Source organism: Carassius auratus, chromosome 2 (genome assembly GCF_003368295.1).
Source record: "Carassius auratus strain Wakin chromosome 2, ASM336829v1, whole genome shotgun sequence".
NCBI lineage: Eukaryota > Metazoa > Chordata > Actinopteri > Cypriniformes > Cyprinidae > Carassius > Carassius auratus.
This window is the reverse complement of record NC_039244.1, coordinates 27703213-27731165: the sequence shown is the minus strand read 5'-3', so window position 1 is coordinate 27731165 and position 27953 is coordinate 27703213. Positions and strand designations below refer to the sequence as shown.

The window sequence follows — 27953 nt, the reverse complement described above, 5'->3', positions numbered from 1 at the left end:
ACATTTCATGTCTTTTACCCATTGCATAATACATACACAAGAAAACTTATTTGAAATATCACATAAAATAGCATTGGTGTACAAAGGTCTCATAGTTTTCTCTAGTTCTGAAAAACATGAATGGAAATACACTAAGGCATAACTGGTATACGCTTAATGAATTATCAAAAAAAAAGAAGACATATAAAGGAGATTCTGGGAGTTGATATTTGCATTTGATGTGATTAATGACTGAGCACCTGATCGTCTAAACCTAGAGCATTTCCCTGGTGTTACGTGACTCAACAGTGCTAAATGATACAGAAGACAAATCTGCCTGCATACCACAGCAATTATAAACCAGCTCAAGTGATTGCATGCTCTCTAATTTTATCTCCACAGCAAATGATTAAACCTTACATTCGTTATTTTTTATATTACATTAACAGTGCTGGGTTGTAACTGATTCCATGTAACCTGGATTATGTCATCAGATTGCAAAAGTTTAGTACTAGTTAGAAAATTTTCATAGTCGGTTACTTTTAAACCTTGACGTAATATGTTTAATGCTTTTAATGATGTTGAACACAAAGAATGGAATATATTTGATTTCTCTAGTATAACAATAATCCCATTCAGATTTATAAACCAATTAGGTCATGGGCAATCCAAAAAATCTAATCTTAAATGAGTAATCTATATTACACTACTGACTACAGTTTTCATCATAATTTATAATCAGTAACAGACTACAAATTGTAAGTAGTCCACCCAGCACTGTTTCTGTTTCTTTTTGTTTCTGTATATGATTCATCTGGATATTAGACATCTAAAAATATATTTAGATGCCTTTCTCTTTGCCTAGAGGACAGTTTAGGTAAGCGGCCCAGTTAACCCCATTCTCCAAATGGCACCCGTTCAGTAGAATGACCCCAAGTAACTTTTAGTTGACGCCGACACCCCTCTCCGCTAGAGGGAGCGCGTGTCCCCGGGAATTCGGCATCAATGAAAGCAATACAAAACCCTCTGGAAGGAGAGCACAGGGAAGCTCTCCGAGGAACCACGGCATTCCTGACCAAAATAATCTAATTTATCACACATTTCACGCGCTATTCTCAGTTCTCAACATGCGGGATACACTGAAATAAGAGGATGGACCTTTAATCGCCTTCAGCTCATGGAATATTTGCGCTGAGATTGAAGATTCCTGGGATCTCCGGAGGAAGCAAAGAAAGAAAGGACGGGATTAATCAAAAAGTCAACTGGCGGGTGGAAGAGAGCAAAAGCCCTCTCTGGAGGGGCATCAGGGGCCCCTGCGCTGGATGACCCCCGTACACTTCTCCCCAGCGGTCTGCAATGGGGGAGACTAAAGTGATCTACCATCTCGACGACCAGGAAACTCCATACCTGGTCAAACTGCCCATCCCTGCGGAAAGGGTAACCCTTTTGGACCTGAAAAATGCTCTCAAGAAACCAAACTACAAGTTTTTCTTTAAATCTATGGACGATGACTTCGGGTGAGCCTGCCGTACATTCGCTTTCTTCGCACTTCTGCGTCTATTTCTCGGGTTTGTCGCACGATTTTAGCCTTGTTTGGATCGTCGATCGACTGTCCTGGTTTTCAGAGGCAGATATAATGTCTCATATTAGATGTGTTGGACACAACTGTACGTGAAAGGAGAAAATGCACGTCGTGTGTGTGCGGAGTTCAGCAGGGGTGAATGTTAGGTCCTATTCAATTTACGACGGCATCCATTTTAAGTCTGGATTACTCTCAAATATGGCTTTTGGCCTGTCGGCAGGAGCTTTGGATGCAGTTCGTTTGTTAGTTAGTGAATGGTTATTGACCTCAGAGTAGGCAGTAGTTAGTATCCTTCCTTCCTTAAATCTTCTCCAGCGTCAGTCTAAATTACCATGGCTGCAGAAAAAAGCACTCTTGGTTTTGGGGTTTCTTTACGCTTATTGTGTTCAGATATGGTTCCTAAAGTATTTTCCTTATTTTCCACAAAGCACCTCCCCGTCAGTACATTTATGAGCGAGTATCACCTTAATTAAACCGTTTATCCAACACTGAGGAATTTTCCACCTCGATCCTAGAGAAGTGTAGGCTACAGTAGAATCTGTTTGAATGTGCAGTGCGCATGCGCAGTTCAGAGCCCATATGTCCCCAAAAACCGACCGTCCCCCCAAATGATAAAAACATTTGAGGGGTGTTTAGATGGAAATTTGGATTCGTTAACGTTATTTATTATGTGGTCTTGGTCATTAGCCACAGACTATTTCTTTTTTCTTTTCTTTTTTCTTTCATTTTTCATCGTTTCCATCCTTTAAATGCCTTTTTGAGTTTCTGTGAACTCTCTGACCTCGTTCAAAAGCAGACCTTCTACTCATAATTGGATAAGTAGACCAGGGTTGCCAGATCATGGAAAACCTGGAAATATCAGGAGATTTCAATATGAGGTACAGCATGGAAGTTAGTTAGGGAATATAATTTTTTTAAGCCTTGCTTAAATATGAAATTAATTTAATATTACTCCTTGTGAGTGCTTGGAAAGAGGTAAACCTGCTTGCAAGCCCATGTTTGAAATATTTAATCAGCGATATCATACATTACAGTATAATCATTACATAGATTAATTAGAATCAGGTCAGCAATATCTGTAGATTTCAGATGCTCTGTATCTTCGAACTAACCCCTAGCTTGTGAATAAGTCTTGTTTGGAGCACTGGCTAGTGTTCTTGTCTTGTCTTTTGCATTAGACCCAAGAATGTTGAGTTGGAACAACTGCCGGCAGTGACTGGAATGCCCTGATGGTTTCAGCGCTGGCAGTTTTACAACCTTCCCGAGTGAAATATGTCGTAGTTTGATCGTCCCGTTCCCCTCCCTTTAACTCCCCTTCAGAAAAGTTCATTAAAAGCTTAAAGATGTTCGTCGTTGAAGGACAGGCTCAGAGCTCTGCCAAATGGAAACGAATAGCTCAATTGAATCGGTCTCTATTGAGGATTTACATGTCTGTCAATGCAACAAAGAGTCCTTTTACACATTTTTAAATGACGTTATTGGATTAGAGTGTTTGTGAATGAATGAAAGTTGTTGTTTTTTGTGTGCACATCATAAATGGGAAGTTTATGTTGAAAACGGGCTGTATAGAATGAAGAAATAATCTGGGGTTAAAATATTAAGCATCTGTAGCATGGTTTTGAATACCACAGAAAATAATTTTGACTCGCGGTTTGTAAAGGATATTTCACATATTACAGTAATAACTATACACAAGCTTTCAAAACTTTGGGTTTAGTAAGATTTTATTTTTATGATTTTAAAAAATAAAGTAGGCTGCATTTATTTGATTTAAAATATAGTAAAAAACGTAATATTGTGAAATATTATTACAATCCAAAATAGTGTTTTTTTTTTCTAATTGAACATATTAAAATGGAATTTATTCCTATGAGTGCAAAGTAGAATTTTCAGCATTATAACTCCAGTCTCCAGTGTCACATGATCTTCAGACATCAGTCTAATATTCTGATTTGCTGCTCAAAACATTTCTTCTTATTACTGTTAAATTTTTTTTTTTTTTCCGGATTCTTGTACAAGTTACAAGTTCATAAGAACAGCATTTATCTGAAATAGAAATCTTTTGTCATTGTAAAAATCCTTTGTTACTTTCGATATATTGCATCCTTGATGAATAAATCAATTTAATAAAAAAAAAAAAAAAAAAAAACGACTGACCCGAGTGTATATTAATAATTCAGAGCAAGCATGGAATATTGGTGCTTTTGAAAATGTAAAACATACCTGTATAGGAATCGCAATAAAAAAAACAATACAATTAAAAAGTCATGGAAATGTAATGGTTATAAAGATAGTGAAAGCTGGATTATTTTGAGCCTCGCAGGCATTTCTGTACACACATTTTTGTTGTATGTTTTACAAACTGATAGTGGAATCTAAATGATCCGTTTCAGTGTCATGTTACAGTCTTGTTGGTTGTAAATGATATGAGCTTGTACTAGTTTTACATATGAGCATTTGAACAAACAGGTCTTTTCATACACAGACTTGTGAAATTAACAAACTAGCAGTACATTTTGTCCAGCTGAAATCTCTTTGAGCTCATGAGTTTGGGATCTTATCTGCTGGAGTCTCCCTGCGTTCGGTGCTTTGTGTGTTCTGTGAGCACATGTGTGTGCATGCTTATCTGATTTATGCATTTCTGATCCAGCCCGTCCCTTCTTTCATCTAATGGCTTTGTCTCATTCACTTATTCTAATTTATTCCCAGACACTCTGGGGATCTCTTAAACTGATCTTTCTTTTTCACGGTTCACACAGACTGCAGTTGGACAATAAGACGTCTTTTCTGATTTGTTTTCTCTCTGTTTCTTGTGTTTCTGTAGGGTGGTCAAGGAGGAAATCACAGACGACAATGCAAAACTTCCCTGTTACAACGGCCGAGTGATTTGCTGGGTGAGAGCAGAAACACACACACAAGCATCCCTGCATCTTAATTCCCCGATTCTCCTTGCATAATAGATCAGCCTTCTTTAATTCAGCCCAGTTCTCCTGAGTGCTGGCATTGCTGTGTATGTGTTTCTCAAAGAGTCTGCCAGTCATTCCTGCTTAAGGTTCACTTCGGTCAGATGCAGCTAATCAGAGACTTCGGGAAGCTGCAAAAGCTTTGTTTTATGAGCGGCTCATTTATATTTCAATGGCATGCAACTGCAAAGAACATCTTTTTCATTTCTGAATGACAGCATATGCACGTACTAACCCAATCAGATTATTATATTGCTATTTAAACTGCAGTTTTGGGGAAAGTACAAATATCCTTCTGATATCCTCACAGTAATAAGAGTAACAGTCAGTGATCCATACAGTATTCAAGAACACGAACAATATTTGGCCCAGATACAACTATTTGTATATCTTGAATCTGAGGGTGCAAAAAAATCGAAATATTGATAAAATCGCCTTTAAATTTGTCCAAATGAATTCTGAGAAATGCACATTACTAATCAAAATTTAAGTTTTGATATATTTATGGTAGGAAATCTACTAAATATCTTCATGGAACATGATCTTTATATAATATTCTAATGATTTTTGGGATAAAAGAAAAATCAATCATTTTGACCCATACAATGTTTTTTTTGGCTATTGCTAAAAATATACCCCAGAGACTTAAGACTGGTTTTGTGCTCCAGGGTTACATCATATGAAACCAACATGAATCCAAAGAGTACACTAAGATGTTTTTGCGAAGATTTACAGTCACTTTAATTTGCCATTCTTATTGCGGTTTAAATGTTGCTTGCTTGTCCCATCACAGTAAAAGTTCTCTTGGGATCTGGAACCATTTTATAGACCATGTATGAGGATTGTATTGTACATTATTACATATTGTAATATGTTTGTACAGTAAGTTTATACGCTGAGAGATCAGTGACAGGAGTTTGTAATACAGGTGTATTAGACTGGGGTGTGACACCAGTTAAGCATTTTGCTTAAAAAGGGTGTATTTCTCAATAGCCCCTTTCACACTGCCATTCCAGCAAATACAGGGGTAAAGTGTTCCTGTAATTGTTCCCTGGTCGCTAGATTTTGCACTTTCACACTGCCAGTGATGACCCAAGATATGTGCGTGCTTTCACACACAACCCTTGAAGATCCTGTAACGACACGTGATATCACCGCGTGACGTGTAATGTACGAGTCGAAAACGCTAGGCACGTTATACTTTCACTGAAGCAAGCAAACGAACTCAGCGTCAGCGCAGAAAGTGAGGAACTAACTGATCTTTGCTTCATTACAGTTTGCACATTTTTTCATCGCGAACGTTGATCTTCCTTTAAAACAGCCGGTAAAAGAGTTGCGCGTCATCACTTTGACACGGCATTAGATCTGGCTTTTGTTCACACAGCGCTCGTCCCGGGTTGAACCCGGCAATGTTACTAGGTCCCCGACCCGGGTTCAATGTGGGAATCAATCCCGGGACATGCTTGCTTTCACACAGAAGGCGACCCGGCAATGTTCCGGCAATATGCCGGGTCCGACGTGCAGTGTGAAAGGGGCTAATGAGAAGCATTTTATTCTATTCTATAAGTGTATAACCACTTCAGGTTAGTGTGAAGTGCAATGCATTGTTTCTGTGTGTGTTGATAGCTGGTGTCATCGGACGGCTCCCACTCAGATGGATGTTCAGTGGCAGAGAGTCAGTCCGAGCAGCCGCCGTCTCAAGAGAGAAGCCAAGGCATTGGAGACTCCAGACCCCCGTCCTTCCAGTACGCTTTTTTGCTGTGTTATACAAATGATCAGATCCAATCACAAGTTGGAAGCAAAACTCGAAATGTGGAGCATGTTCTCAGTCTTTAACCGTGTGTCCCACACAGCCCCAAGGCTGCAGGCAGCCGGCACGGTGTGGAAGATGAGACGGAGACCGATTCGGTCGTGTCACACAGGAGGGAGAGAGACCGATCGCGCAGGAAACACTCACATGAGCACTCGGGTACCTGTCAACATCCTCATTTCTGTGCATGAATTATGATGCCATGGTTTTTATAATCAGAGTTTCAAAAGTAATAATTCTTAATGTTGAAAAATTGGAACACCTAAGCACAAATCTACATTAATATCAATGTTAATTCATCTAGGAGGAAGGCTGAATGGGTGCTCACGGGGCGGCCGAGGCATGGATCTGGGAGGGTATGATGTCTGTGACAGCCGTTCTTCCCTCATGAGCAGTGAACTAGAATCAAGCAGCTGTTTTGACTCTGATGACGGCTCCACCAGCCGGTGAGTCTCACAGCATTTGTTCGTTTCCAAACCACTGCGCTCGATATGATTACAATCATGGATGTGATTACACGGCGAGCCCCAATGGTTAAGTAAGGTTTTACAGAGCTCTGACTTGAGCAGATGTGGGTAATCATAGTTTGTAGAGGTTTGAAAATCGTTTAAAGTAAATGTAGATTAATGTTATCAATATGGATGGGAATCTTATTTTGATAGGGTTAAAGTTTGTTTTCAATCTTTGAAATCTTTGAAAACAGTGATGTCATGTGCTTGTGTAGTATTTGTTAAGTATGTAGACATTAGCAATACGTGTGAATTTTAAAGGCAAGTGCGAACAAACATACACAACGATGGCGGAGTACATGGTACTGTTGTTCCTGCTCAAGAGTTTGCTAACGCTTCTTTATGCAAAGTGTGGATTTACTTCACCAAAATTACAACTAACAGTGGAGACGCATCATATACAACATATAGTCGTCACTTCCCTAAAGGTAACAGCGCCAACTACTGGCCTGGCATACGCAATACAGCGTTTTTGGCTGTTTTCGTGGATGGGTAAATGCAAATGGTTTTGAAAACGATGTTGTGTATACGTGAAATTTTTTTCAGAATGCAAGGGAAAACATTTCAGTTAAAATAAAAAAAGATTAGGAAATGCAATTTTTTTTAAATGTTGAGTATTGAGTAGAGCTGCACAATAATGTTTAATCATGATTAATGTGCGCTAAATTATGATCAGTTATTGTTTTTATACATTTGATCAAAATTATTGCACTTTTTCATAAGCACATTTCAAGTGAAAGTCTACTCGCATACTTTGCTTGCTGATTTAGTCACAGCAAACAGCACAAATGACCTCATGACAGAAAACTGACTGGCTGTGGAGCTGAATATCTCAGTGGAGATCGCTAAACTCCAACTTAAATGTCTGCCTGTGGTTTCATCTTATCAGCGGGTTTTCAGTAATGTAGAGAGAGCATGTGCGCGTGGTTGCCAGGTTGGGAAGAAACCCACAGGGAAGAAAATGTATTTAAGAGAAAAGCTCTGATTGTGGGACTTTATTTAAAATACAATTGATCACACAGCCCTAATTTCTTTTGATATTTGGTATTGGTTTAGTATTTTTTGTAGAGTATTTAGTAGCTGCTCCCTGAGAAGTACTAAAAGTCTTTACATGGAATCAGAAGCTGACTCAGAGCTGTTAAAGTTTTCCAGAAATTCTGTCATCACTTACTCACTGTAATGCCGTTCCAACCCTGTATGACTTTTGTTAATCTTCTATATTTTTTATGAATTCTGAGAGATTTATGTCTCTCAGCTGAAAACACACGACTGCATAATTAAATAGTTTTTTCATAAATGAATTATTCCGAGACAGAAGTCTCTCTGGTTTCAGTAAAAGTGTGTTCAAAGATAACTGATAGTGATGACATGAAGGTGACCGAATTTTCACTTTTAGATGAACTATCCGTATAAAGTCTTTCTGATTCCTTTTCATAGTGATCAGTAATGTTTCACATTGCCTGTGACTCAAATTGAAATGGGAAGCTCATGTAATCACCATATCGTGACCTCCGTTCTGCAGTTTTAGCAGTGTTACAGAGCAAAGCGGCTCAACCAGGCTAATGAGACGACACCGCCGACGGAGACGTAGACCCAAAGCCCAGCAAATGGAGAGGGTGAGACAGCAGGGACAGCTCTTGAGTATCTAATACAATATATAAAACATACTGTATTTAAAACAATCTTTGTCTTGCTTTCTTCAGTCTTCATCTTTCAGTAGCATCACTGACTCTACTATGTCTCTGAATATCATCACTGTCACTTTAAATATGGGTGAGTCTGCATTATATTAAACTCTGATTAGATGAAGTACAACCTTGAGTGCTTTAAGACCTTTAAATAAAATTAAAAAATATTAAGGGCATATAATTTATTTTCTTTTCTCCCTTGAAGACCCTGATTTTTAATCTAAGGATGATATTACAGATGTGCAAAGCTAAAGTAATGTCACTCCCTGTACTTTATTTAGAGAAGTATAACTTCCTGGGCATCAGTATCGTGGGTCAGAGTAACGAGCGCGGTGATGGAGGCATCTACATCGGCTCTATAATGAAGGGTGGAGCGGTGGCGGCCGATGGGCGGATCGAGCCCGGGGACATGCTGCTGCAGGTGAGGGCCGGAGGAAGACGTGTTCAGGATAGGAGTCTGATTCAGAGGCTGGTTGTTTCAGTTTCAGGTTTCTGGTTCTTCTCACAGGTGAATGACATCAACTTTGAGAACATGTGCAACGATGATGCTGTGCGAGTGCTGAGGGAGATCGTGCATAAGCCTGGGTGAGTCACATTACAAAACATTCATGTTTTATGGGACCTGGTAAGCTTATTCATTTTTTTTGTCCTGTTTTTTTTTATTTTTGCAGACCCGTGTCGCTTACTGTTGCCAAATGCTGGGACCCAAACCCGAACGGTTGCTTTGCTTTGCCAAGGAGTGAGTGTTCATTTTTAATATTTTCCCTCTCACACACTCATTTACACATAAGATGCACGACCATCAGAAAATACCTTTTTTTTTTTTATTATTATTATTACTACATACTAATGTGGCAAAAGTTTACTTTTTAGAAAATTTCTTCTGAGAAACAAATTAAAAAAAAATATTGTATTAGTTTTCCACAAACATAGGAAGCAGCACAACTGTTAATAATAAATGTTCCTTGAGCAGCAAACCATCATATCAGAATGATTTCTGAAGATCATGTGACACTGAAGACTGGAGCAATGATGCTGAAAATACAGCTTTGCATCGCAGGAATAAATTACATTTTAAAATGCATTCAAATAGAAAAGCTGTGTTTACTGTATTTTTGATTAAATAAATGCAGCCTCGTGAGCATTAGAGGCCATTTTTCAAAAACAGTAAATCTGACTGACCCCAAACTTTTGTAAAGTATTGTGTACATCTTTTGAAATCATATGATTTTGTCTTTGACTGATAAGCTATCAAATTTAATTAGCATTTTTACACATTTTACACTGTATACTAGATTTGAATGCTACATAGGAGGGTAAGACTTGAAGTTAGATATCCCATTGTCCTTTTTAATGTTCAAAAACCAATTACTTGTAAAGTCCTCAGAAGAAGTTGTTTTATTGTTCAGCCAGAAGTGTTGTTCTGCCATTACAATGTACTGTGGTGGTTTGAACAGCAGGGTTTAGTTAGTTCTCTGTCAGACTCACCTGTTCAGTCCAGATTTGTTGAGCACTGGTTGTCTTCTGTCCCAGGTGAGCCCATCCGACCCATTGACCCTGCAGCCTGGGTGTCCCATACGGCGGCCATGACGGGCGTCTATCCTCCCTACGGCTTGAGTCCCTCCATGAGCACCGTCACCTCCACCAGCTCTTCCGTCTCCAGCTCCATCCCAGAGACTGAGAGTGAGACATCTGCTCTTCACTCTTCATATTTCTTTGCAAAAGCTAGATTTTGACCCCTACATTTTGTTGTTATAAGCATGAATGATCCCTTAAATCCTGTGTCTTGTTGAGGAAAGGTGTTCCATTTCTTAATCAATCAGACTTACTAGTTGACCTGACGATTGACAAAATGGGTGAAAAAAATCTAATAAGAATCCCATTGATTTATGACTTGAGTCATATCTAGACACTTGTGTGTGGAGCGTGGGAGGTCCTGGTTTCTGGCCGCCAGGCAGATGCTTTGTGTTTTGTGCTCTTGTTAACTGTGTGTTGTTGTTCTCGCAGGATTTGATGACTACCACCTGTCTGTCCACAGTGACATGGCAACAGTTGCAAAAGCAATGGCCTGTCCAGACTCAGGCCTGGAAGTTCGAGACCGAATGTGGCTGAAGATCACTATAGCCAGTGCTTTCATAGGTCAAGACCCACTTTATAGTGCTTACAATTAGTGTTTTTAATCGATTTATTCGCTGATCTTCTTCATTTTACCTGGATATTAACTAAAAGTCAGCATGAAACTGAAACTTTGATTGATTTGTCTATTATTAACATTTATCCGAGTGAAAAAATGAAGAATGAGAGAAAATGTTGGATGGGATTTGTTTTTGTCCATCAAGAATTGATTGGATATTTTGATCTTGTAATGTTAAATCAACTTTATCTTGCAGTAAAATGACAAACGTCTCTTGTGATGTATGCCAGACTTCTCCAATATCTTACAGTTGTCTATTTAAACCCCATCCCTCTATAACTGACTGCAAGCTCCCATTCACTTTTAGTGCAGCACCCATATCTCATAATCCAGTCCCATGGATCGAACCAAGTCCCCGTCCTGCACTTTTCTGACCACTTCTATCATTTGTTACACTCTGAAAATTAGCTTCACAATAGGGCAGAAAAATAAACACATTCATCAACCATTGTCATTTTAAAATAAGTATTAGCAGACTGCCTCATGGAGCTGTTCTGTATAATTGGTGCATATGTTGTCTTACAGGCTCTGATGTGGTTGACTGGCTGTTTCATCACGTGGAGGGGTTTGCAGATCGCCGTGAAGCACGGAAGTACGCCAGCAACCTGTTGAAAGCTGGCTTCATCCGCCACACGGTCAACAAAATCACCTTCTCAGAGCAGTGCTACTACATCTTTGGAGATCTCTCTGGCAGTAAGTGCTTTCACCTCCACAGATCAGCCACAGATGAGAGTTTTGTCAAAGAGTGGTCCTGTGGTTTGAATGTGCGACATGTGACTTGCCATTTGAGAGCTAATGCTTTACATTTCAGTCCTCTCACAAAACCATCATATGGTTCATCGTTTTATTTTGTTCTGTCAAATATTTCTTGTGGTTTTTATCATATTTAGTCTTTCTGTCCAGTTTTTGGTTTAGTCAAGTTGTAGTTGACCAAATGTCTGTGAAGTTTTGTCCAGTTTTAGTTTATTAAAACTTATAATCATGATATGATTGCACAATTGTTTAATTGTTAAACTAAATCAGTTATTTTATTCAAAATTGTAATTGCGATTTACTGATCATGATCGTTCTCATTTGAGAAATGCATACACATGGTTTATTTGACCTCATCTAGTTCCTGAATTATTATATTATTAATATAAACACTTATTATGAAAACTGTTAAAACTAAAAATCTTCTCTCAAAAGCTAAAACAAATTTCTAATATTAATTCCAAATTATGTTCATGCCTATCTGTTAAAACCAAAAATAAATTATTTTGCTTTTTTAAGATCATTATTTGGTGTAACAGAATATGTTGACAAGCTTTAATGTTCAAAAAACACATTATTTTTCAAAATACTGTACATTATTGTAGGTCCTCTATGCCCCGCCTCTATCAAACATGTATTTTTCTACAAAGTCCCTCCTTCTGACAAGAGCTGTCTGTTCTGATTGGTCAGCTGACCCAGTGCATTGTGATTGGCCGAACATTGCAAACATGCGTCAGAAATGTAACGGCCCTTTCCATAATAGCGAGTTTCATCTTTCAAAATAAATGTAAAGACAGTTAATAATGTCCTTAGTTTTACCATCAGTTCAAGCCTGAAAGAGGAACAGTCTCCCTCTCTCACTCTCTCTCTCTCTTTTTCTCTCTCACACCCACGCAATGCGCAAAACTCCACATTTGAACATTCAATACCAAATACTTAAAACTAATAACAAAACATACTTGCAGTAACTGATTCTGAAGCGCCAGATTGTCGTAGCAAATTCAGAATGACCTCCTCTCCTAAGCTCACGAAACGGTGGTCCATAAAATGCGTTTCTGTTCTGTTGTAAGTAATCTTAAAGATTCCTAAATGCATCTTTCAGAAGGCCAAATAAAGTGCTTTTGCTTTCTAGATACACACAGCATCTCCCTGACATGACGGCTTCAACACTAACTGTGATACTGAAACCACGCCTTCTTTCTTTTGCGAGAAAATTTAGAAAATTTGAGCGGCATTACGCAAATATTTCCACATAGTGACGTAGACATGTGGGGGGGGTGTTAGAATGAGCCATTTCAGGGGGGCATGGCAGAGTCTTAACTTTGATAAAGAATATCTATTTGGATTTGAGACTTTAGTCTTTGCAACTTTACAGATCTGCATTATGCACCAAGAGTCTATAACACTCCAAAGAGAAAGGAAAACTTGAAATCACATCATATGACCCCTTTAACAGAGAAGCTCTGAGAGGGGGGTTTAAACTCTTGACATCTGTCAAGTCCAAGCATGAAAACCTGTTGAGGTTTATTTGGTTTAAGAAAGTGTTAACATAATTTTTTTTTTCAACAATAATGCAAGTAAGAGTTTTTAATGATGTTATTGTTATTTCAACTTATACGGTCATCAACAAATATTTGGGTTGTACATTCAGTTTTACATTATGCTGACACACTGTGTTGTGTTGTAGACATGGCCCATCTTTCACTGCATGAACATGATGGATCCAGCGGGGCGTCTGATCAGGACACCCTCGCTCCACTGCTTCACCCTGCTGAAGCGCCCTGGCCCACGGCGTTCCCTTACCAGTACCCTCCGGCCCACTCTCTCCCGGATGCAGCTCACAGCTTCTCTGAAGCGGGTGGAGGCAGCGCAGGCAGCCAGCACAGCGAAGGTGAGGCACCTCAAATCAAGCTGCTAACGATCTCAAACAGCGGCTCACTTACGCTAGCGTTACTCTCCGCAGGGAGCAGCGGCTCAAACTGCAGCTGGAGCCGGACTGAGGGGAAAACCGCAGCTGGAGACTTCAGGTTAGGAGGAGGAAGCGAAATAGGAGACACACACGAGGTTGACTTCCGCAGAGACAGAGCCCCCAGCGAGGGCAGTGTGCGCAGCTCACGATCTCACAGCTACAGCCTGAAGCAGGGGTCAGCACGAGCCAGCCCGGGGTCACCGTCCGGCCGCCCCCTCGCCAGCTTCCCACCCGAACTCACGGGCTCCCGACGCTCCTGCAACACAGCCAACGGGGAGTTCTTCGTCGACATCATGTGACTGTTGCGAGCAGAAGTGCCCAAACTATTTTTTGCCTTATAAAAAGTGGCCTACTAGTGCAGCAGATTAGAATTAGGATTAGTGCTGACCTGAAATCCAGTCGCTTGTGAGCCCCAACATCTCTTAGGTCTTAGAAATGAGTCTACTAAAGCATAGGCAAACCGTTCATGCTTAAAATAACAGATTAGGATGTTTTACTAAATGTACAAAATCACCTCAGATTAGTTGGGAAATTTGCTGTTGAAGAAAATGGAACTATTTCTTCTTATGGACAAAAAACGAGAGGAATAGCAATAATTGAATGGGATTTAGTTACAAGACTATATGGGTGTGAAGATTCAAGGTGAATGTAGTCCAACCAAGGACGTAAATGTCAGATTTCAACATTTCTGTTGCCTTGTTTTAGTGCATATTTGAGGTTCTTAACTTTTTTTTTGTTTGCCCCTTTTAGATTTTTTACTCTCAGTAAATGTCTCATGCAGATATTTCATTATTCATGGAAGAATATATTTTTCAGTGTTTGTCAGCAATATTGTATTGGGAGCATTTTTGAAGTACCATGTTAAGGAGAATTCTTTTTTTAATTTATAAATATAGTTTTATTGTGACATGCTTGGAGTACACTTGTGTCTGTGTGTGTTTTATGGCTTCAGCTTGAGGAATGTAAAGGTTCTCGTCTTCATCTGGAATCCAGATGTTTCTGGGTTTATGTCTCTGTCCACATCTGCTTCCATTGTTCATCGGCTAATGTTCACCAACCGTTTTAAGAGCTTGAAAAGGTCATTTCTCAAGAATTTAATGGTAGTATTGGTATTATTTTGGGACAGTTTGCTCTGGAAGTTTGTTACTGCAGGCTAATATGCAGTGTTTTCTGGATAACATGAAGTTACAGGTGTTTAGATGAGTAAATTAATTGAATATACTCATTTTCTCCATTAACGCCACCACACCAGTGATCTTTATTTAATTATGCAGCGTTAGGATTGCAAATGAGATTGGAAGGGAGAAGAAAAAATTTGTTTTTGGCAACCAAATTGTCATAAATTAATTTAAAAGCTAGTCAAATTAGAATGACACCAACAAAGGCACGACCTCATTCTTGAAAACCAGTAACAAAGCTAATACAAACTCTGCTACACTGAATTCAGATTCACACGCAAGTTTGAACTCGATTTGTGTGAACAATGTGTTTTGTGCAGTTATCAACAGAATTAAACCTTAAAAATTGAGGAGACAGTTAGGGACCAAACACTTACTATGTTGGTGTTGCTTGATAAATATTTATTTTTACAAATATTTAATCACTCCTAGAGTTTTCATTCATGGGTCAAATCCCACTTCTCTATTAATTTTCATTTTTAAAATTAAGTTTGACCTAATCTGAAATGAAAGTAGGTTTTGTCTTTTATTGACATTTGCTCTAATATAAATATGTATGGATGGACCGGTATGGACCCATATTATCCCGCGTATTTCTATCTATTAACTATATTGACATAAAAATACGCAGACATTTGAGTTGGAATTATTATTATTTTATATTTCAGGAAAAATAATCGTACTAGCACAAAGACTGCATCCCAATATTTTTGCCCAATAGACAAGAAGAATGTGCCAACCTGGGGAAAAAGGAAATTATTTTTTTAAAAACTAGAAAGTAAAAAACTACTAAATGAAGGTACGTCACAATACTGCGGACAGATAGCAACAGAAAGGAGACGGGAAATAATCACAGAATCATGTCAACCTCTGATCCAAATGTAAGAACTGAAATAATATACAGATAAATAACATCTAAATCAGAAACCGCATAAGAACAGCCTTAGAGGAGCATGTGAAGAGGTTTCTAATGGCCAACTGATGAAGAGATGCTTCTGTATCAGCAAATCCTATTATATTGCATCTACAGGTAGGCCTATATGTGTTTCCTCAAAGCTTTCGATCATTCAAGCTCAGCTTTAATCAAACACCTTTCACACCTAATCACTTCTTGCTGATAAAGCCATCTGAAAATGGAAACTTGACGAGCACAAATGAGGCCGAGTGAGATATGGGCAGACAGCAACAGTGAGGACACAGTGCAGGTGATTCAAATGGAAACCTTGAATCATTTTAACCTCTAATCCAAAAGAAAAATTATTTGCAGACAAACGACATACAGATCAAACTCCAGGACGGAAATCACGGTCGTGTACTTCACCTGAGCCAAACAAGTCAATGTGTACCGTGTTACTTCCGGCAGAACAACCAAACCTTTAATTTTGTAGTGAGAAAGAAACAGCTACAAATGATCAAAAAAAGTAGAGAACCCCTGATCTAAACTGTGTTGGTGTTTTACCACAGAGAGGCAATGTGACACATCAAATGAAATGGCCAAATATTGTACCACATCAGCTCTGGTTTACTGCTGGCCTTATACAGCTCTATCCACTATTTATTACCCTCTTGGAATAGCTGACTTTATTCTGTTTTGTATCACAGTCAGATTTAGCTGTCCATTTGTCCGAGCTGGTTCGCTATACATCAATACAGATGCATCAATATGTCGAAAACTATGTAGGAAATGATCATATACAACTAAAAATGGCAGAAAAACAAATGAACAAAACTACTATGTTGATAAAATCATCTTTAAGTCTATAAAGCGTACTGTATCATATTTATTGGGAATCTAAATTATCAACATGATCGAAAAACCTGTTGTACACAATCCTAAATGACTTCTGTTGACATTATATTTAAAGATGAACACTTAGTTGAAGCCACTTAGGTTAACTTAACCATTAACAATGTTTATTTGTTCATCTCTTAATCATAAATATATATATATTGCATTAATTATCAGCTTACTAAGACTAATTATTGGCCGATATAGAGTGACATCTGACATTATTCATTTTATGCATAGGCTGTTATACTCTTACAAAGATCTCATTGATTCACATAAGCTATCAGAACTTCATTTGACTTTTTGGCTGTTTCTCTAAGAAAGTTGAAATTGTTTTTTCTAGGCCTTTTTTATTTTCTCCCAACATCCCACCATGTGACTGAACGAGCGGACAAAGTAAAGAAGCCCGTAACAAGCAGTATGAAAAAACTTCCTGATCTCCAGAGTGCTTTATTAACAGAAACACAAGCAAACTTTTGTCCAAGGTGCTGAATTCAGAAGTCTCTGAGACTGTTATTCATTCACACACCAACAGCAGGTTATTTCCTTCTGTCAACTATCTGAACACACAAATTTCATTTGCAATCATTATTTCATTATTAACCGTTTTCCCTTAGATATTAAAAGCAATAATTTACAAAATTCTGTATTTATTCTAATTCATGTTCTTTCGATTTCTTTTTTGCTTTGAATAAAACAATTTAAGGAAATTTCTGTAGAACCAACATGCATCATTTTAGAGTCAACTATGCCTTTAAGAACAGCACAAAGAGACTAAATAGCAAAATGAGTTTGTGTGAAGAACACAGATGCATGCGTGTACAGAACAGCACTGATGTGCTCTGAATTAATGAGTATGTTCAGCAGCATTAGACATGTTTTGAACAGATGAAGTCGAGTCCAGTCCCAGTAGCGTTCCCAGGTAAGACTGCTCTCGAGGGTCCAGCATCTGCTCGGGCCGCACCGGGTGCACGATGTTGGTCGGCTGAGGCGTGAGGGTGTACTTTTCTAAGAACACCAGGTCAGTGGCGGACTGGTAGCCCGTCTGCTGTTGCTGGCTCACAGCTGGAAGGACCCCGTGTGGCGTCTTGTGCACAGCAAGTTCGGTTTCCTCTGTCATCTGGACGGGGACGAGCATCACAGGGACGCAAACGTCAGCCGCCACACCCTGCAGCACGGTTTTAGGTGTGTTGTGGTACGGTTTGGGCGTTTCGTTGGACTCGGGGAGTTTGCTAGCGGGGGCCGCAGGATGGCTGGGCTGTTGCTGCTCGAGCGGGCGGCCGCTGTGCACGTGGTCCACGTGATACTTCAGCTTGTCCTTACGCTTGAAGGTAGCGCTGCAGTGCGGGCAGTTGAAAGGACGTACGTCTGAGTGAATGACCATGTGTTTGGTCAAAGTCTTCTTGATGCGGAAGGTCTGGTTGCAGATCACACACCGGTGGGGTTTCTCACCTGAGCAGAGCAAAACACAGATCAGGAAAAACGCTGAGGAGCAGAACAGCCATCATCTGCCCTTCAGGCAAGACACTACATCATTATTTCATGCATCGGTCTATTTGTCTATTTCATAAAATGTTATTTTAATATTACACTTTATCTGTTTACACTCTGTAGATTTCAACTACGATTTTATCTTTAAAAAGTATTTTGTCAAAATTAGTTTTATTCTAATGAGCCCGAAATCGGCACTTGCATCAAACCTGAGGTTTTATTCCCATCTATATTAAGTTTTTTGTTCATATATGTGTTTGCCTGATTTTACACAATATTTAATTATTAAAAACCTTGCTAAATAAATAAATAAATCTGGCTTCTGCAAGTTTTTTCTGATTTAAGGAGTTCAAAAATCTAATATGTCAAAAAAAATTAAACAAATTTTGATACTGGCTTTATCCAATTTCTGTTCTGGAAATGTATGCAAATGCGTACATCTATAATTAGAAAATGCATATTTAAACATACCATTTCAGAAAACTTCAATTCTTAACATAATCAGTCAACTAGTGAAGTATGGAGATATCTATTAGTTCAATTTTTTATTGTTACAATTGTTATTTGTGTTGATTTCATTTAATAGTTTGGTGTCACTAAGACAGATGGAAAAATATAGTAAGAGTAATATTGTGAAATTACAATTTAAACCGTTCTCTGTGATGCAAAGTTGAATTTTCAGCACCATTACTCACACGATCCTTCAGAAATCATTCTAATATGCTCATTTGCAGCTCAATAAATATTTATTCTAATTAAAATTTAAATAATTAAAAGAAAAAAAAATGTTAAGATTTATGAATATAAAAATGAACAAAAGAACATTTGAAACATAAATCTTTCATAAAGTCTTTACTGTCACTTTCATGCTTCCTTGCTGAATAGAATAGTATTAATTTCTTTCGGAAAAAATCTTTTGAATGGTATTGTATTTTACCTGAATGTGTTCTGAAATGCGACATGAGGTTGGTCTTCCCCCTGAACTCTTTCTTGCACACCTGACACTGATGCACCACTGCTTTATACCTGTCAAAATTCAATACATGATCATGAAATCACAGATCTCACATGCACAAAAAAAATCAACTGCAGCCACTGTTTTATACTCCATAACAAACACTGAATGTCATCATCTTCACAAAAAAACAATTCGTCTCAGTTCACAACACGTGTATGTACGCACATGACTTTGTTTTTAACCATTCTAACCAATCTTTGGGATAAACTATTCATTTGCATAAAACACACCCAACCCATCTCATAATAAGAGCTTTACACACAACCTTTCATCACTCTCAGCAAAACCATGACAGTCTCTAAAAACCATGAGAAATGCCATCCTCCAAACCAGTTCAAACACAAGAAACACCTTTCCTGCAGACCCCGATTACATGAGTCAGCTGTACATACGTATATCTACATTGTTATTCAGAGAAACCTCACAGCTGGAATTACAACAGCTTGTCTCTGTATATAACAAAATATATTTCAGCTGATATATACATTGAATCTAAACTACATATAATGTTAAGATGAAATATATTAATCTTAACACATTTATAAGGCAGAATATGTTTTTTGCACATGTGTGGTCTCAGTTTTTTTTTAATTTGTAAATTTAGAGTAAATTTAGAATTAAAGTTTCATTTGAATCATGAAATGTTTGAATGCAAACTTCATTCACAAATTTTTGCGTACATGTCCTTACAGAATGAGACCCAATGTGTCTTTTTGTTTCTGAAATTGAATTTGTTGTACCTTCGCCAGATCTTCTCTCCCAGGTGAATGCTTTTATAATGGACAGTCAGGTGATCAGCACGTCTGAAGCACTTTCCACACTCCTCACACTGGTGTGCTCTCTCCCCTACACACACACACACACACATGTTACAAGACTTCTCGTATAAGTTCTTTGATGCAGTTTTTGAACACGATAAGCAGTCATGAGAATGATGAAGCATCTTATATGGAGAGTATAATACTGAACTATTAACAACTCTCCAGATGGATTTTACTGTTTTTTGTCTTAAAGGGATAGTCCACTCAAAAATGAAAATCTTAGTATCCAAGTTTTGGTCCCCATTGACTTCCATTATATTTTTGACCATACAATGGAAACCTGTTTGGTTACCAACATTCTTTATAATAACTTTGAATTTTATTTTTAAAGGGCTCATGAACTGCCTTTTTATTATTTTGTACTGTTCTCTGAGGTCCACTTATAATTTTATCAACATTTGACATCAAAAAGCATCATAGTTTAGAAGCAAAAGATTTTTTTCTGCTACTCAATGCTCTGTTTGAATAGGCATGACGGATTGTCAACACAGAAGTAAACGCCCACTGCTATGATTGACTGACAGCTGTGTGTTTGACAGCTACATCCTTCACAGATGGGCGCTGCTGTGATTTAGGATAAAAACATATAAATACTCAGCACGTATCAAACGATCTGTAACAACAACTGAAGCAATAGTGACCACGTAATAAAAACAGTTACACTACATGCATGAATCGGTGGGTGGAGCTAAACAGGCAGTGATGTAGGAGCAGGCGTTGATCATCTTCTGTGGAGGCGGGGTTTAGACACTATTACATCATAAAGTGGCACATTCCACAAGCTGGCGTTTTCGCAGATTGGCTTCAATATAAGCTTTTTTAGACTAACGAGCACAGTGTCCTCTTATGTGTCAAAAGATCAAGGGAATTTTTTTCTCTAAATTTTAAAAGCTTGTTATGCCACCTTGAATTAATTTAGCATATGATATAGCATGTTCAAATTTATTTAATTTATTCATAATGTATATATATATATATAAAATGCAACTTGAATCTGTAAAACACCTGTGTGAATTTTTTTGTGTTTCTTTAGATGATCATGGCGGATGAACGTTTTGCCACATTCGTCACATTCATAGCGCTTGTCCTCATGATGAATGCGAAGATGAAGCCTGAAGAAAAAAAAACAGCAACAGTAATAAATAACACGATCACATTTCATATTAATATCCCATTACTTTTAATCTTGTTCAAATGTTTGGGGTTAATACTTCTACTGATCAAGACCGCATTCAATTAAACAGACAGTAAAGACATTAATGTTGTTACTAATGTCAAGTAGTAAACCGTTATTTTAAGTTGTAATAATGTTTACAGGTCTTACTGTATTTTTGATCAAATAAATGCATCTTTAGGGCGCAGAAGAGAACAACATTTTGTTTTTCAAAAACAAAAAAAATCTAAAATGATGTGTATATTCCTAATTTAAGTATCATATGTTGCTCACTTAACTATTCATCTGCACATATTCTCTCAGTTTTCTGGAAATAAATCATGTTTGATCTGACCATAGAGCGGTTCAAGACTCTCACAGACCTGTAGGAGCTTCCGTGACGGAAACTTTGTCCGCAGATGCTGCACAGGTGAGGTTTCTCCCCGCTATGGATCCTCAGATGCTCCCTGAGGGTCGTCCTGAAAAAAAGTTTGAAGATAAGCAGCTTGTATTTGAATAAAACATCCAACCATTCTTGCATTTGCATACAGTTTTGGTGCCTAAAAGCTGCATCATACCTCTCTCGAACTGATTTGCCGCACAGAAAGCAGGTCCACTTCCTCTTGCCCCCGTGTGTGCACTCTATGTGCCGCTTGCGGTTTCCCGTGTCATTAAACTGACGACCACAGATGTCACAAGGGAAGGGTCCTGGATATTAAGCATTTTTTCAGCATTAAAGATAAACTCAATACAAGTTCAATGCAAGATCAACTCGTTGGGTTCATTAACAACAAAGGTTTCAGTGAAGCTTTACCTAAATGGAATTTTTCTTGGTGCTTCAACCGAGCAAATCGTGATTTAAAGTAGTCATCACAGTAGGCACACTTGAAGGGCTTGTCCTGTGAATGTAAGATCATGTGCTCCTCCAGATGAGGGCGACGACTGAAGGACTTGTGACAGATCTACAAAAGCAGCACCAGGAGAGAAATCATACTAACAACTGTTAAACTGTTTGCAAGCAGAATTCAGATGTAGTGCATGAAATAAATCAAATAAAAAACAAGACAAAGAACTCACGTCACATTTCCAGCCTTCGCTCTTCTTCTTCTTCTGAGTGAGAAAGTCCTGGAGGTGGTCGGGGTGAAATCTGTTGGCAGACAGTGTTGGACTGTGATCACATACTAAAGGCGAGCTAACAAACTATTTCATAAGCAAAAGAGTCGATGGCTTCAGGAACATGTAAAAACTGAATAGGAAACATAATGCATCAAAAGAATGGACCCGGCTGACGTTTCCAGGAATCTTAGAAGCATATCGCAGTGAATGGGAGACTACACTTTTTTTGTGATCCAATTTGCTCCAATAGTAAAATGAAAAACAAAAAAAAAACGAATAAATAATTAAAAATCCATGATAGCGTTTCCACAAATTTCCAAAAGAAAATAGACAGATTTAATAATGGCAGTCAGAACAGAAAAAGACATCAGATTTAAGTAATGTAATATAATATAGTAAGTAGAGTAATATAACACACAGTACAGTCTAACAAATGTGTATAAAATAAAAAATATATAAAATAAAAATATACAAAATCTTTAGATTTATTAAATTTAAAGTGTTAATAACTGTGGAAAGGCGTAATCACAGTTTGTGAAAAATGTTCCATTTATTAATTTAGAAAACTCACAGAGTTTATAATTGCCATCTCTTAAAGGGAAAGTTCACCTAAAAATAAAAAGTCTGTCATTTACTCATCCTCATGTCATTACCAAATAGGGCTGTCAAATTTTTTTTAATTTAAAATAAAAATGCATATTCGAATGTAAAACCGTTGAATTTGAATTTCAGGTGTGCGTTAAGGAGGCGGCCTCATCAGTGACGCACGAGATGCGATGACGATGGAAGTGTCCTTGCATTATAACACGTTTGTTAGCCTGTGCAATTGAAGCCACTGGATGTGGCGCTTATAATGACAAATATTTTGGGAAAGAGAACATCAATACGGAGAAGATCTTGTTTACGTCAAAACTGAAACCAAGCCATTTCTAAAGGGACATCCATCAACGTTGCACTCGCGTCTCGCATGAAATAGTCACATGTTTAGAAAGCCATGTAAAATTAATTCAAGTTCAACTTAGAAAAAACGTGTCGAGAATTTATGGTGGGTTTTTTCCCCATCCCACTTTAACTCGTGTCTACAAATGAAAAATTTATTTTATGTCCTTTTTATTAAACTATGCTGTGCATGCATGCTGTTTTGTTTATAGTTGTTTAAGAAAATTAATTACAATTCCTTTATAAACATTATTGCACTATTTTTTTCACAGATATTCATGTCATCTGATGCTTTGAATAAACGTGCAGTATTATTTTGCTCGATGTGCCCTCTTGTGGTTTAAGAAGAGAAGCCAAAAGCATTTCTTCACTCTAACTGAAATGATGCATTTTAAATTTGAATATAATTAGAATTTTGTGAATATTTTATCGAAAAAATCGGATATATTTTTTAAGCCATTTTGACAACCCTATTACAAACCTTTACGACTTTCAAATGTGGAACACAAAACAGTTTTGGTTCCCAATATCTTCTAGTGTATGGTCAAAAAATATAATGGAAGAAAGTTAATTGTTTGACTACCAACATTATTTCAAACATTTTATTGTGTGTTCCACATAAGAAAGAAAGTAATACTCACTCCAAAGATGGTATGACCTTGACATTGCTTTTCATATTTTCTACTTTAGAGGGTTTTTCTTTTTTTATGCTGATTATCTCAATGCTGATTATTAAAGTTGGGGGCACAGTGCATTCCTTTCACATCCAGTGAGGCGGTCTACACTGCCATGAAACGTCTCGATTATGTTATTTACGGTGGACACAGGAACATCAAGTTCTCTGGAGATGCACTTGTAGCCTTGAGAGTCTCCGTGTCTGGCTATACTGTTGTGTCTGAGCGCCTCAGATAATTTTTTGGTTATCTTTCTTTTGCTGATGCTCATTGCAATACACATAATGTCGCAAAACTGGAGAATGAGCCACTTTCTCTATTCAAACTGGCTCATCACATTCAAGTGATTGGAAGTAGAACAGGAGAATTTAATCCGAAGTACACACGAATATTTAAGCAAAGTGAATGTCTACATTTAAGTGTAAATTCTTTGCATCATGCTATTGAGAAAAGAGCTCATGAAATTAACATCGCAATGCAAAAGCAATCTTAATAAATACAATAGGCTCGATTTTCTAAAATGCTAAAATAGATTAGATTTCTTCTGTTTTCTGTGTGGATATGTTCTGGACAGGTTTTGTGAAGCACACCTCTTGACGTGTCTGCTGAGAGTCTTCTTGCTGGCATGCAGTTTGTTGCAGAAGGGACACTTGTGCTCTTTCCTCTGGACGGGCGCATCACTGTCGTGTTTCTTCTTGTGCACGGTGAGGTTTGATTTGGTGGAGTAGCACTGGAGACAGACGTCACACTGGAAAGGTTTTTCTCCTGTGTGTACTCTGGTGTGACTCTCATATTTACCTACAAAACGAAGAAAAAGCAAAGCGTTGACTCAGACAGAGACTGCTGCATATATGCCATTCAGCAATTATTTAGTTTTTAAATTTTTTTGATAGGAATAATAATAAAAGTTTAAGCCAAACTGATTAACGCTTTCTTTTCAGGAATGTAATTATTTTAAAAGGCGTTTCCTTCCTTATGATCTCAGGACAGATGGAACACAGTGGCATGATATTTTTGAGATTATGCCTTAAAAATATCAAAATTTATTTTAATAAAGATATTAAAACATGCTCATCGTTGAACAGGTGTATTCAAGTCTTAGCATGTTCAAATGTTTGGGGTCAGTAATATATATATATATATATATATATATATATATATATATATATATATATATATATATATATATATATAATACACACATATATTTTTATTCAACAAAGGCACATTAAACTAATTTATTTAAAATTAAGTTGTTTTTTTACATTGTTACAAAAGATTTCTATTTCAAAGAAATGCTTTCTTTTTATCAAAAACTCATGGTTTTGGCAAAAATATTAAGCAGCACAACTGTTTTCAACATTGATAATAATCAGAAATGTTTCTTGGGCAGTAAATCATCATATTACTATGATTTCTGAAGGATCATGTGACACTAAAGACTGCTGAAAATACAGCTTTGCACCATAGGAATAAATTATATTTATTAGTAAATTAAAGTCAAAAAATATTTTACATGGTATTAATATTTCACAATATTAATTAAATTAATGCTGAAAATTCAATTAAAAGCACAAAAAATGAAATCACTTTTATTATAATAATATTTAACAATACGATTGTTTTTATTCAATTTTTATGATCAAATAACCGCAGCCTTGCTGACTTAATTCGAAAACATTTAAAAATGATATTTGTAGTGTATGAAAAATACTTTTTAATAAATAAACAAACAAGACAAAAAGGCTGGTCATGTCACTGATCGTCCGTCAGCCTTCACGTTATAGTTCTCACCTATGCGATCAAAGGTTTTGTCACATTTGGGACACTTGAGAGTCTTCTTGTTAGCGCTCTGGATCACAACGGGAGCCAGTCCTTCTGGAAACACATTCGTAGCTTGGCTGTGCTGGGTTTCCTTCTGGGCTTCAGCCTCATGTTCCTCGTCTTGCTTCTCACCGTCTTCACACTCTGCCTCCTCGACCGTTTCTTCTCGCCCGTCTTTACTACTTTGCTCTTCCTGCTCAAACTGTTGCTCTTCCTCACTTTCCTCCTCCTCATAAGCGGCGGCATCATGCTTTGGAGTTTTTGGACCAGACTTTCTGGCCTCAGCATCAAATTTAGCAGGGGTCCTCCTCTGGCGGGCAGATCTGCGGGTGGTGACCACAGATGTGCTTGCTATGTTTTGCTCGTCCTCAACTTGGCAACCAGCGCTGTGCGACCTAGCCAGGTGATTCTCCAGAGACTTCTTATAGCAGAAGCTACGACTGCAGAAAGAGCACTGAGCTCCTCCTGTCGAAGTCTGGACGTCCGGAGTCTCCGCTGGGACCTGCTGAACATCACGTTCTTCATCATCGTGAGCTGGGGTCGCCCACTTTGCTAACAGATTTACAGCTTCCATCATCTCCAGAAAACAGGCAGCCTCGGACAGAGCAGGAATCTGGCTTTCTGGAACTTCGAATTCAGACGTGTACAGGAAGTCGAGCAAACGTCCAAAGATAAAGACCTCGATGTTATCAATGACAACATGCTGCAGTTCAGGGTTTTCGCTGAGTTTGGCATGAAAAAAGCCACTGCCGAAAGCCAAAACCACTTTGTGGGCCCGATACATCTTCCCACAGACGGTGACGGTTATGTCACAGAGTGATGGCAGCTTCTGCCGGTCTTCGTTCAAGAACTTCAAGAAGCAGCCATCAGTTTGGGATATTATCAGATGCCTCTTTTCCTGTGAACAGTCGTTAATGGCCACACCGTCAGATGCAGTTTCTTTGCTGCTGATATCTTTCACTTTCGTCTGATGAGGTGCATTGACTTTCTTCTTCATGTTTAGAGTTTTAACAAAAAATCCACTGAAAAAGAGTAATTATCGGATTGTTATACAAACATTGATTATTGAGTGATGAAGTGAAACTGCAAACAATGTTTCTGCTTCGGTATTCTATTATGTTTGGGTACAAACTCCTGCTTGTTGTATTTCTGTCTTTGCTTATGTTTTCATTTTTAACAACCATTATGTGAATACAATAATGATTTCGTGCTGTCTTTTGTTTGAAGCAAATTGAGTTGAGTTTACGGTGCTGGCAAAACTATATTTTGTATAACACACATTAATTTCATTGCCAAATTGTTTTTGTGGCATTACTACAACCTTCTTAAGCCAAATTATCTAAAAATCCCCAAAAATGTTTGAAGAACATGCATGTTGACTCTGATATCATCTCATTTGTTTCCACATGTATCTAATGCCGCTGACAAAAAGTAGAGACACTGCTGTGAAACTGAAGAGAGATGAACTCAGTGACATGCAGCCTGTAACTTCAGACAGAGAGAAGAATTGACAGACGCATATATACGATGACATCTGGCTTGCAGTTTTGCACTGGGTCGAGGGGAACGGTACAACGGAATAAACGCATTACAACACAGTCAGCATACATTACACTGCACACACGATTCCAAAATCTAGCGCCTTACGAAAGAGGACAATGCGAATCTGAAGTGCACTACCCCCTACGGCCCCCCATTATATGATCCTGCGCCCACAGGGCCCCTCCACAACAGGAGTGCGTTGACAAACGACCACAAAAAGGCCCGTGGCGAACTGCACATAGTGACTTATTTCCAGTTACAGTCTTACCTTTGAAGAGAATAATAAAAAAATCGGTGTTTTGAACAGGTCACTTATTTTGCCTTTGTATACAAATAACAGAACACAGGTTTTTTCTTCTGATTATTAGACGCTTGTGTCCTTTTTCCATCGTCCGGGGTTCCTACGTCTCAACAAGCTGTTTTGTCATTGGCTGAATGCGATACGTCTTCCCCTTCCATAGGTTAAAATAAATAGTTTATTAATCCTCCCAGAATAACATTTATGTGACCTGAAATTGAATGAAAGTTAACAGTATATGTGTTTTAATTTATAAATAACAACAACAATAACAACGTGCCACGAAAGAAGTCGTCCTGATGAGGCATAGCATTGTGGGTAATGTAGTTGGCTATTTGGTGAATAGAGCAGCTGTCTGTATGTTATATATTTAACATTCCCGCCTGAAATATCCCGTTCCAGTATGATTGTATCCGTTGTATCAGTGCATCATCAGTTTCTTTAAATTATAGCATTTGAAATCTTTGTCCTATAAATGATTTTAGTTAATCTTATTACGGATTAATGTCTTACAGTAAGACTCTGCCTATTACAGTAGCCACCATTTTTTAATGCACTGTATTTTGACTATTTTTGGTATTTCTCTTTCAAATTGTGTCAGATTCTCACCAAATTTGGTTCGGATGACCATTACACTGAACCAACTGAGCGGTCTCTGTTCAA

At 38.0% G+C, this 27953-nt stretch overlaps 2 protein-coding genes across 2 annotated transcripts; one reads left to right on the top strand and one right to left on the bottom strand.

Moving 5' to 3' along the window:
• Nucleotides 1–1335: 1335 nt before the first annotated feature.
• On the top strand, nucleotides 1336–14367 carry LOC113038958 (segment polarity protein dishevelled homolog DVL-3-like). The gene is made up of 15 exons (XM_026196780.1): nucleotides 1336–1496; nucleotides 4386–4455; nucleotides 6151–6269; nucleotides 6378–6493; nucleotides 6639–6780; nucleotides 8366–8459; nucleotides 8547–8616; nucleotides 8813–8952; nucleotides 9040–9116; nucleotides 9203–9270; nucleotides 10065–10214; nucleotides 10539–10670; nucleotides 11251–11418; nucleotides 13166–13369; nucleotides 13442–14367. The coding sequence occupies exons 1-15, from the start codon at nucleotides 1336–1338 to the stop codon at nucleotides 13744–13746; spliced, it is 2016 nt and encodes a 671-aa protein (XP_026052565.1). The 3' UTR covers nucleotides 13747–14367.
• Nucleotides 14368–17088: 2721 nt separating this feature from the next.
• zbtb41 (zinc finger and BTB domain containing 41) lies at nucleotides 17089–27442 on the bottom strand. The gene is made up of 11 exons (XM_026196767.1): nucleotides 27261–27442; nucleotides 25421–26472; nucleotides 24217–24424; nucleotides 21975–22044; nucleotides 21712–21859; nucleotides 21476–21605; nucleotides 21281–21376; nucleotides 20750–20856; nucleotides 19664–19769; nucleotides 18843–18931; nucleotides 17089–17866 (listed from the first exon to the last, which is right to left on the bottom strand). Exons 2-11 carry the CDS (start codon nucleotides 26445–26447, stop codon nucleotides 17262–17264), a joined length of 2586 nt encoding a protein of 861 aa, XP_026052552.1. The 5' UTR covers nucleotides 26448–26472; nucleotides 27261–27442; the 3' UTR covers nucleotides 17089–17261.
• Between the last annotated feature and the right edge of the window lie 511 nt (nucleotides 27443–27953).

Coding starts and splice junctions, on each gene's coding strand:
- LOC113038958 (XM_026196780.1), top strand. CDS start 1,336: ATGGGGGAGACTAAAGTGATCTACCATCTCGACGACCAGGAAACTCCA. Junction 8,460..8,546: donor AAGCCCAGCAAATGGAGAGG/GTGAGACAGCAG, acceptor TGCTTTCTTCAG/TCTTCATCTTTCAGTAGCAT. Junction 9,271..10,064: donor TTGCTTTGCTTTGCCAAGGA/GTGAGTGTTCAT, acceptor CTTCTGTCCCAG/GTGAGCCCATCCGACCCATT.
- zbtb41 (XM_026196767.1), bottom strand. CDS start 26,447: ATGAAGAAGAAAGTCAATGCACCTCATCAGACGAAAGTGAAAGATATC. Junction 21,377..21,475: donor GGCAAATCAGTTCGAGAGAG/GTATGATGCAGC, acceptor ACTTTTTTTCAG/GACGACCCTCAGGGAGCATC. Junction 17,867..18,842: donor GCATTTCAGAACACATTCAG/GTAAAATACAAT, acceptor TGCTCTGCTCAG/GTGAGAAACCCCACCGGTGT.